Source organism: Cebus imitator, unplaced genomic scaffold, assembly GCF_001604975.1.
Source record: "Cebus imitator isolate Cc_AM_T3 unplaced genomic scaffold, Cebus_imitator-1.0 Scaffold56, whole genome shotgun sequence".
Classification (NCBI taxonomy): domain Eukaryota; kingdom Metazoa; phylum Chordata; class Mammalia; order Primates; family Cebidae; genus Cebus; species Cebus imitator.
Window position 1 is genome coordinate 2,555,762 of NW_016107371.1, and position 10,572 is coordinate 2,566,333.

Here is a 10,572-nt window from a genome sequence, read left to right on the forward strand (position 1 = left end):
AGTCTTGGCTTTTAAAAGTATAAATAGGCTTTCTTTGCTTAGTCAAATAAATTGCTTTGTTTAATCAAATAAATTTATCTAGTCAAATAAATTTGTTTTAAGTTAGCTCTGTAACTATACAAATTCTGGTTTTATGCTTGAAATCTGTAAGAACACTGCCTGTTAAACTTATCCATAGAATGGATATGTATACATATTTTTAAAATATTTATGTACCAATTTAGAAAAAGAGAACTTTATTATGAAAACCTTATCAGGTATTAGAACTTTTAATTAGCATTACATTAAACAGAATTACAATCTAGCTTTATAAAGTCATAAAATTTAACTAAAGGATTTTGCTGTTCTAAAGAAAGATGTAACTTTCATCTTTGTCTTGCAGTGGAAGGACTTTGTGAAGGAATTGGTGCTGGATTAGTGGATGTTGCTATCTGGGTTGGTACTTGTTCAGATTACCCAAAAGGAGATGCTTCTACTGGATGGAATTCAGTTTCTCGCATCATTATTGAAGAACTACCAAAATAAATGCTTTAATTTTCATTTGCTACCTCTTTTTTTATTATACCTTGGAATGGTTCATTTAAATGACATTTTAAATAACTTTTATGTATACATCTGAATGAAAAGCAAAGCTAAACATGTTTACATACCAAAGTGTGATTTCACACTATTTTTAAATCTAGCATTATTCATTTTACTTCAGTCAAAAGTGGTTACAATATTTTTTTTTAGCTGATTAGGATACTTTCTTCATAGTCACATTCTCTGAACCTATAATTTGGAATATTGTTGTGGTCTTTAGTTTTTTGCTCTTAGCATAGCATTTTTTAAAATATAAAAGCTACCGGTTTTTGTACAGTTTGTAAATGTTAAGAATTTTTTTATATCTGTTAAATAAAAATTATTTCCAACAATCTTAATATCTTTAATTACCAATTAAATTGGAGTTTCTAGTACTTTATATCTGAAAAGTTTTAACATAAATCCAATTTGTATTTATCATTTAATGCTTATTTATTAATTTTTAGTACATATATAACATGGTTCCATTTTTAAAGGAATACAAAGAGAAAATGGTATTTATGTGTCAGGAAATATATGAGCACTTTAGGAATTTTATCTTTATTTAACAAAGAGTAACAAAAGATGGATTCTATCCTCAAAGTCCTTGCCATTTGGTAGAACAGATCAGACATATATAGAAATAACAATAAATTAAAGATTAATATGTCGATTACTATAAAACTGTTGAAGTGGGTGATATGGTTCAAAGGAAGAGTGATCATTTCTGGCTGAGGTGATCAGGAAAAAATCCATGAGGACAGTATACATGTAAGATTGATGAAGTTAAGTAAATTCTAGGCTTGACTTGGAAGTATCAGTATGAACTCATACTTTACCTTAAATAAAGCTACAAAACAATAACAAAATCTACCTTTGTTTACCAAAAAGGCCCAGAAAAAAATTACCAATCCAGTAGTGCCCAGGATGTGATCTCTACATTTCCACTTCCTACTAAAAGAGACTAAAAATCCTTGAAGAAATGGTGATTTCAGCTCTGGGGCAGGAAATGTACAATATGAACGTGAAACATTTTGTCATACTGGAAAACAAGGCAACTATGAAAAACAACTCAAAAGGATCCAAGAGCCAACTTGAATTGGTTCTCACTGGCAAAGTTGATACAATTTAAATATTAATAAGGAGAATAATTGCAAGGGTTTAAAACATGAAATATGTTTAAATACATCGGTATGAGTTCAACTTACAGTGAAATAAAAATTATTGGTCAACTTACAGTATGCCAGTAAACCAACTTGTTACTTTGAAAATTAGTAAATCGAACCAAACATTTCTTCTGCTTTCCCTACATGTACTGTATGTCTGAGTAACCAAATTGTTCATGAAGGGAAATTTCTCTTTCTAAAACTATATATACACATACACACAATATTATATATCTTATAGTAACATCATATATTAGTGGTATAGCTCGCAAAAGAAGAAAGAGTGATAGTATTTGAATATTAACTTTTTTCAACTCCTCACGAATTAAGGGATCTAGTAAATGAACATCAACAGCTAATAACATTCCCAAAAGAGATAGACCAGCTATGTGCCTCCAATGAAAGTATATAATAGCACACAAGAAGTAGTTTTCCAAGAAACAATCAAGCCAGGATCTGATGTAGCCTCTAGTTCTAACCATTAATTTGTGGGAAATACAGGGGTTAGAGGAGGATGTTCATTGACGCCACAGGGATATAATCAGCAAAATACAGACTGTGGGAAACTTGAAAGACAATTTGGTTTATGTAACAAATAATTAGTGAGAAAAGTGAGAGAGAAAAAAAAACTAATAGATTAAAAGAAACAAGAGCATATCAACCAATTGCAATGTTTGAACTTTATTTGGATACTGATTCAAGCGAACTATAAACACAAAGCAAAACTTCCTTGAGATAGTTGAGGACATTTGAACATTGGTTGAATAGTTGATATTAAATAATTATTATTTATGTCTGGTAATGATATCGTGGTTCTTTTTAAATAATACCTTTATCTTTTAGAGCTACTGAAATATTTAAGACAAAGTGATATGACATGTTGAGTTTGCTTTAGAATAATCTAGAAATGGGAAGTAGAAGGGGAGTCTAGGTGAAATAATATTTCAGATAGGCAGATGTTAACCAAGATGCATAAAAATTTTGATACATGCCTTTAGTTCAAACCACCTATTATTTGAACATGATTTTTTATTAATACTCCAGTGTTTTTACTAATGTTCTTGCCTCTACCAAAACTGTTCTTAACAGCTATCCCCATTTGTCAAAATTAAGTGAAATAAGCCAAGCACAGAAAGACGAACTTCTCATGTTCTCACTCATTTGCAGCAGCTGCAAATTAAAACAATTAAACTCATGGAGACAGGCAGTAGAATGTTGGTTACCAGAGACTGGGATGGGTAGTGAGGAGTGGGGGGAAAGTGGGGATGGTTAATGGGCACAAAAAATAGAAAGAATGAATAAAATCTAGTATTTGATAGCACACAGGGTGACCGCAATAAATCATAATTCATAGTATATTTAAAAATAACTAAAAGTCAGGCATGGTGGCTCACGCCTATAATCCCAGCTCTTAGGGAGGCAGAGGCGGGAGAATAGCTGAAGCCCAGGAGTTTGAGACCTGCCTGGGCAATATAGCGAGACCTCATTCTCCACAAAAAGGAAAAAAAAAAAAAAGACAAAAAATAATAAAAATAACCAAAAGAGTATAATTGGAATGTTTGTATAACAAGGAAATGATACATGCTTAAGGTGACAGATGCCCCATTTACCCTAATGTGATTATTACATGTTGAATTCCTGTATCAAAATGTCTCATGTACCCCATAAATATATACCTACTATGTGCCCATAAAAATTAAAAATTTTAAAAAAGTGGTGCCTTGAGATGGAATCTACTCCTGGTGAAGATGCTGTCAATATTGTTGAAATGACAACAAAGGATTTGGTGTATTACATAAACTTCATTGATAAAGCAGCAGCAGGGATGGAAAGGATTGACTCCAATTTCCAACAAAGTTCTACTGTGAGTAAAATACTATCAAACACCACCACAAGCTACAGAGAAATCTTCCATTAAAGCAAGAGTCAATCGATGTGGTAAACTCCATTGTTATTTTAAGAAATTGCCACAGACACCCCAACCTTCAGCAACCACCAACCTGATCAGTCAGCAGCCATTAACACTGAGGCAAGATCCCCTAGCAGCAAACAGATTACAACTCACTGAAGGCTGAGATGATTGTCAAAATTTTTTAGCAATAAAGTATTTTAAATTAAGCTACATACAAGGTATTTTTAGACATAATGCTATTGTACACTTAATAGGCTACAGTATAATGTCAACATAATTTTTATATACACTAGGAAACCAAAAAATTCATGACTCATTTTCTTGTGAAACTCACTTTGTTGCAGTAGTCCGGAAGTGAACTATAAAAGTATTTCAGAGATCTCAAAGGTATGCCTATATATTTATAAATCTCTTAATACATGAGCAGAAATTTATTAGAGGAATTGGCTCCCCCAATTACGGAGGCTGAGAAGTCTCACGATAGGCCATTTGCAAACTGGAGAACCAGGGAGGCCCACAGTGTAACTCTCAGTTTGAGATTGAAGTTCTGGGAACCCGGGGCAGGGGGTGTGCTGTTGCAAGTCCAAGTCCAAGTCCAAAGGCCGGAGAATCTGGAGTTCTGATGCCCAAGGGCAGTTGAAGAAAGGTGTCCCTGCTCCAGAATAAGGATCACATTCACCTTCCCTCCCTTCCTTTTTGTTTGAATGCGGCTCTCAGCTGACTGGCTGTGGGCAGATCTTCCTTACTCAGTCCACTGATTTAAATGCCAATATCTTCTGGAAACACACTCATAGATATACTTAGAAATAACGCCTTAACAGCTAGCTGAGTACCCCTAGCCCTGTCATGCTGACATCTAAAACTAACCATTATAGACTTATCTCATTATTACACCTAATAACTGGCTTACAGACCTTTTGCTTCCTGTCCTGGCAACTCTGAGTCTGCTGGTTTGGAAGTCTTAGTATCCATGAAGGGAACAAAACAGTGGTTCCACTGAATCATAGGATGAGACAGGTTATCAGTTTTCTATTGGCTGCATGACAAATAACTACAAATTTAGTAACTTAAAACAACACAAATTTATTTATCTCATGGTTTCTGTGGGTCAAGGGTCTGGGTACAGGTTAGCTGAGTCCTCTGCTCAGTGTTACCAGGCTGAAATTAAACCATTAGCTGGGGCTGTGATCTCATCTGAGACTTAGGACCCTATTCTTAGCATGTGTGGTTGTTAGCACAATTCAGTTTCTTGTAGTTGTGATTAGAGTTCTAGTTTTTTGTTTTGTTTTGTTGTTTTACTGTTAGCCGAGGACTGCTCTCAGCTTCTAGAGGTCACCCTCAGGTCCTTGTGGTCCCTACTCTCACAATAGGCTGTTTTTCTTCTAGACCAGCAGGATAACTCTTCTGCTTTTAAACAACTTGCCTAATTAGATCATACCTACACAGGATAATCTCCATTTGGATTATAGTCAACTGATTAGGAACCCTTTGCCATATAGCATAATCATGGAGGTGGTATCCAATCATATTTACAGGTCTCAACCGTGCTCAAGAAGAGTTTACATGGCTGTGTACAAGAGGGGGAAGGGGTCATGGCATTCATCTTAGAATTCTGCTTTTCAGACTGCTACCTGGTCATTTTGCACTTCTTGTACCACTTAGCCAATGAATGAAAAAGAGGGGGTCATTTATTGGCTGTAGTGATTGATCTCAATTTCCAAGGTAAATTGGTTTGCTGCTGCAAATGGAAGCAGGGAGGACTGTCTGGAACCCAGGAGATGCTTTAAGGTGCCTCTTAATACTTTCATGTCCAACAGTAAAGGTTAAATGTAAAACCACAAGAATCAGAAAAGGGGCAGGATGACTGAGGATTCAGACCTTTCAAAAAGGAAGGTTTGAAGCACTCTACCAGGCAAAGAACCCAGAGCATCTGATTCTGACTGTGAGAAAGGGAAATACAGAGGTAGTTGAAGGTGGAAGCTATGGATATCAACCATAATCTTGTGACCAACTACATAAACAAGGACTGCAGTAGCTCTGCATATTTTCTCTTTGCTTGTATGCATGTGTTTATTTTTATTTCCTACTTTCCTATCCTCCCTATTTTTATTACATAGGTTATTGAAAATCAACTTTACAATTGTCTTAACAATATTAGGTGGGATGATGACTGAATCGAGGAGTAATTAATATAGCCAGCAGTAAATCCAATGACTGTTGAGACTTTGTGTCTTATTTTGGGGAACAGCAAGTGCTTCACTTAACAGAAGGGTAACTGTATCTCACTAGGCCAAAATATAGTTACCTGCTCTGTTGTGCAAAAGTTTAAATATGTGCAGAAGGGTGTGTGTGTATGGAAGCTGAGCAGTCAAAGGGGCGACTAAGCCCCCTTGTCAATTTATCACTTCTCAACTCCAAATTCATCCTTCAGTATCTACTCTGTGATAACAGATTGAACAATAAGCATTTCTCCTTTAAAATGAGAATAAGAAGTAGAGGATGCTGGAGGGGTGCTGCAGGAGGAAAGGAACTTCTCATCCTTGTGTTGGTATGCTCATTTTTTTTTTCTCTTTTGCTCTCACTGCAAGGTTAGTGGTATATGCATCTGAAGGTGTTTTGCTCCGGTTGCACACAGAATGTACAGTACACCCTGCAGTCCCAACGTAGGAGGCCTAGTGACCACCTTGCTGTAGCCCTCTTGAGATGCACCCCACATGCTCCTGACCTTGTACCTGCAGCAGTGCCCTGACTCTCTGTATGCCCACCCATCAATCTCAGCTTTCCTTTCTCCTAAAGTTTGGCTTCTGAAGTCCTTCAATGTGTAAAAGTTCTACCCCAGTTTCACACCTGCAGAAATGTCCTCTCTCTGCAATCTGCTCACCAGCCTTGGCTTGCTTGTGTCCCAGAGGACCGTTTCCTGTTTATCAGACAATTATAAACCAGTTCTGGCCCCAGGTACACAGGCAGACTTCCATACCACCCAGTGGTTTGCACCCACAACTTCTTCAAAAAAGTCTGAACACCAGAGGGGGACTCTCTTCCAACTTTGTCCTTTGGCTACTCACCCTCAGCCCTAGAATAGTTTAAATTCTTTAAACATATTTCTATTGTTCTATCACCACATAATAATCCTTTAAACTTAGTTTATTTAAATTATGGTGTCTTCTGTCTCCTGGTTGAACCTAGATTGACAGATGTAATTGATTGTTAAGTTTGGGACAGGGAAGTGAGCATGAGTGGCACTTTCTTTCCCTCCTCTTTCTTTGGAAATAAGCTGCTTATAGAGAAAATGCATTCTGCCCCATTACTCCTTGCTGTAACTTTTACAAGAGCAGGCCATAAAATAGTCTTAGTCCAGTGTTGTTTGTGGTTGGATGGGTATATGATTCTGGGGCTTGGCATAAAGAAACCTACTTTTACGCATATATAAGTTTCATTCTCTAATTTTAGCCTTATCACTAATAAAAGCAATATCCCATGCTCCCTCTACCTCTTGTCTATGTCTGGATTAGTTTGGAACTCGGGTGGGAAAGAGATCAATGTGAATCACTTAAAAACAGCTTGCTGGTTTTCCTTTTGATATGTTGAATGTGAACTGGTTTTATAACTTCCTAGCCTTACAGTGGTACAAGTCTAATCATAATTAATATATACTGAAATTTAATACTAAACACAATCCTGGAATATTAGATCTCAGAAAATACACCAGGGAGAACTTACAAATCACCCAACTTTTGTACAGTTGGGCCTTCTACCAGAAACATATTTTATTTTTCTAAGTCTACCAATCTTCTTTCTTTGTGCTTTTCATGATGAGCTGAATAATCTCTTTAATTTATATAAATATTAAACATTTAATGTTTTTCTATAAAACTGAACACATTTTAATGAAACTATGTGACCACACAAGGGTCCCAAAGTGCTCGATTTTCATAAAGATTACATCAATTAACACAGAAACAAGAGTCCACATAGATCGTAACAGCTGATGGGGAAGTAACATACAGAATTCAGGGTATCACAGATTTGTGTCATCCAGGAAGTTTTCAGTTACAGCAAGTGATAGAAAAAGCAAACGAAGACTAGCTTTAAAAATACAGGAAATCGGACCTTGAGCCCTCAGGAATGAGATAGCGGTTCTCTGGAGACTGAGTGCTCTTTGCGGTGCCCAAGGAGGCCGAGCTCTGTTGCTGCGAACTTCAGTGGTCAGACCTGCTCATATTTCAGCATTTCTTCAGGACCAACCTACCCCAGAATGGTGTGGAGTGCAGCACATTCACTTGTCACCGAGTCACCATTCTGGTTCCAAGGCTGCATCTCTCCACTGTACTAGTGAGAGGGTTGTCAGTGTTTTGCTTCTGGGTCTGCTTCCGGCTACTTATTTGAATCCTTGCTCTGCGATGGACTATTCTCTGGCTGCAACTCTCACTCTTCATGGTCACTGGGGCCTTGGACAAGTTGTTACTATGTTCATGGGGATGCCTCGCAGAAATCTGCCAAGGCAGGGCTTTTGGGACTTTCAGCTTTAACCTTTGCTGGGCTTTACTATTTCAACTATCACGATGTGGGCATCTGCAAAGCTGTTGCCATGCTGTGGAAGCTCTGAGCTTTTTGACTTCATACTTTGAAGAATTGATGTATGCCTCTTTGCCTCTGCTTTGTCATGTCATTCAGCTCACAGTAAGGAAGAAATAACATAAGTCTATTGGTGAACAGTCTTCTTCTCTTAATCTTTGAGGAAAAGGTTTGAGAGGAATTATGTCTAAGAAATTGTGAGTCTGAGTTCTGTATTCTGGTAAGTAAATGGGGTTGCCTCCCAGCTTCTCATAAGACTCACAGTATAACTAAACATGATATATGAGCATTTGCCTTTTATCAATCTCTTAAAGAGAATCCAGTTTTATTACTATGAATATATGATCAAACTTCTTTTTTGCCTTGGAAATAATGGACAAAGGGAAATACCGTTAATTCATGAATAAAAACTTTGCAGAAAATTAGACAGGGTTTAATTTTTGAAAATTTCCCTCTCTATTCAGTAGATACCACGTGCTGATGGATACATATACTAGGGAAATTTTAAAATTTGGAAATGCTGGTATCTCATATTATAAATTTCTAAATCCTTGGAAGAAAAGCTTGTGGTGCTTCTGAATATAGAGAAGTTCCATGTAAGGGCAAAGTTCCCCTTGTAGACATATCAAAATATTACAAATTCTAAATTGAGACTTAATTCTCAAATGTGTTCTATTTGTTCTAAAACAGTCTGTCCACAAATATAAAACTATAAGTAATAAATTGTTATTTTCACACTAAAAAAAAAAAAATACATCAGCTGGGCACGGTGGCTCATACCTGTAATCCTAGCACTTTGGGAGGCTGAGGTGGGTGGATCACCTGAGGTCAGGAGTTCTAGGACAGCCTGGCCAACATGGTGAAACCTGTCTCTACTAAAAACACAAAAATTAGCTGGGTGTGGTGGCACGTGCCTGTAGTCCCAACAACTCGGGAGGCTGAGACAGGAGAATCGCTTGAACCTGGGAGGCAGAGGTTGCAGTGAGCTAGAGCCACTGCACTCCAACTTGGGTGACAGAGCGAGACTCTGTTTCAAAAAACACACAAAAACAGGAAATCTATTGGGTCACCCAGTTGAACTCCAGAGAATACATGCTGCTACGGGTAAGGACTAATCCAGAATCCCATGTAATACAGCATAGTACCTAATTCCTTTCTTTCAATTTCTTGTTACTTCCTTGGTGCTGACTCCATTTTGGACAAACTCACTCTGCTTAATCTATGATTCTAAATTGGCTTTGAGAAACTCTAAGCTCAAAAATTAGCTCTAAGTTTTTTCACCCTGAGTATAGTGACATAAATTCTGTAGCAGTGCCCTGACTCTCTGTATGCCCACCCATCAATCTCTGCTTTCCTTTCTCCTAAAGGTTGGCTTCTGAGGTCCTTCACTGTGTAGAAGTTCTGCTCGTTTCACACCTGCAGAAATGTCCTAACTCTTTCTGCAATCTGCTCACCAGCCTTGGATTGCTTGTGTCCCAGAGGACCATTTCCTGTTTATCAAATTCTGTTGAATTGTTTATCTTGTGTCCCAGGGGACTATTTCCTGTTTATCAAATTCTGTTTGCAGCAAAGAGAGAATTTATGTCACTATACTCAGGGTGAAAACGTCTTTAAGAGTCACTCTGATAGGGAAAATGTGGCACATATACACCATGAAATATTATGCAGCCATCAAAAACGATGCGTTCGTGTCCTTTGTAGGGACATGGATGAACCTGGAAACCATCATTCTCAGCAAGCTCACACAAGAACAGAAAATCAAACACCACATGTTCTCACTCATAGATGGGTGTTGAACAATAAGAACACATGGACACAGGGAGGGGAGCATCACATACTGGGGTCTGTCGGGGGGACACAGGGGATGGACAGCATGGGGAGAAATGCCAGATACAGGTTATGGGGAGGAAGGCAGCAAATCATACTGCCACATGTGTACCTATGCAACAATCTTGCATGTTCTTCGCATGTACCCCAAAACCTAAAATCCAATTAAAAAAGTAATTAAAAAAAAAACACTCACTCTGATCATATCAGCTTAAGTAACCGTGCCAATTTCAAACCACTCATTATGAATAGAGATAGCACATTCAGATTGGCTCTGCTAATTATGGCCGTCTCTGGGGCAGGTGAGGCTGATCCCATCTAAATCACAACACTGAGAATGGAGGGAGGGGGTAAGTTCCAAAAAAAAATTCCGTAGCCAGGTGAGGTAGCTCATGCCTGTAGTCCCAGCTATTAGGGAGGCTGAGGCGAGAGGATCCCTTGAGTCCAGGAGTTTGAGCCTGCAGTGAGCTATGATCATGTGATCATGCCACTGCACTCCAAACTGGGTGACAGAGTGAGACCCTGTTTCAA

At 37.8% G+C, this 10,572-nt stretch overlaps 1 protein-coding gene and 1 pseudogene across 2 annotated transcripts in view; both read left to right on the top strand.

The window, feature by feature from the left end:
- The window catches only part of CTHRC1 (collagen triple helix repeat containing 1), an 11,451-nt gene extending 10,531 nt beyond the window's left edge, over window positions 1-920 (top strand). The window contains exon 4 of the mRNA XM_017528925.2: window positions 383-920. Within this exon, the coding sequence (XP_017384414.1) occupies window positions 383-525 (143 nt within the window). The 3' untranslated portion in view covers window positions 526-920. The remainder of the gene's footprint in view (window positions 1-382) is intronic.
- Window positions 921-6,456: 5,536 nt separating this feature from the next.
- On the top strand, window positions 6,457-8,886 carry LOC108304666 (annotated as a pseudogene). The gene is made up of 2 exons (XR_001825350.2): window positions 6,457-6,460; window positions 7,756-8,886. The product of XR_001825350.2 is annotated as a succinate dehydrogenase [ubiquinone] cytochrome b small subunit, mitochondrial-like (transcript).
- Window positions 8,887-10,572: the final 1,686 nt, after the last annotated feature.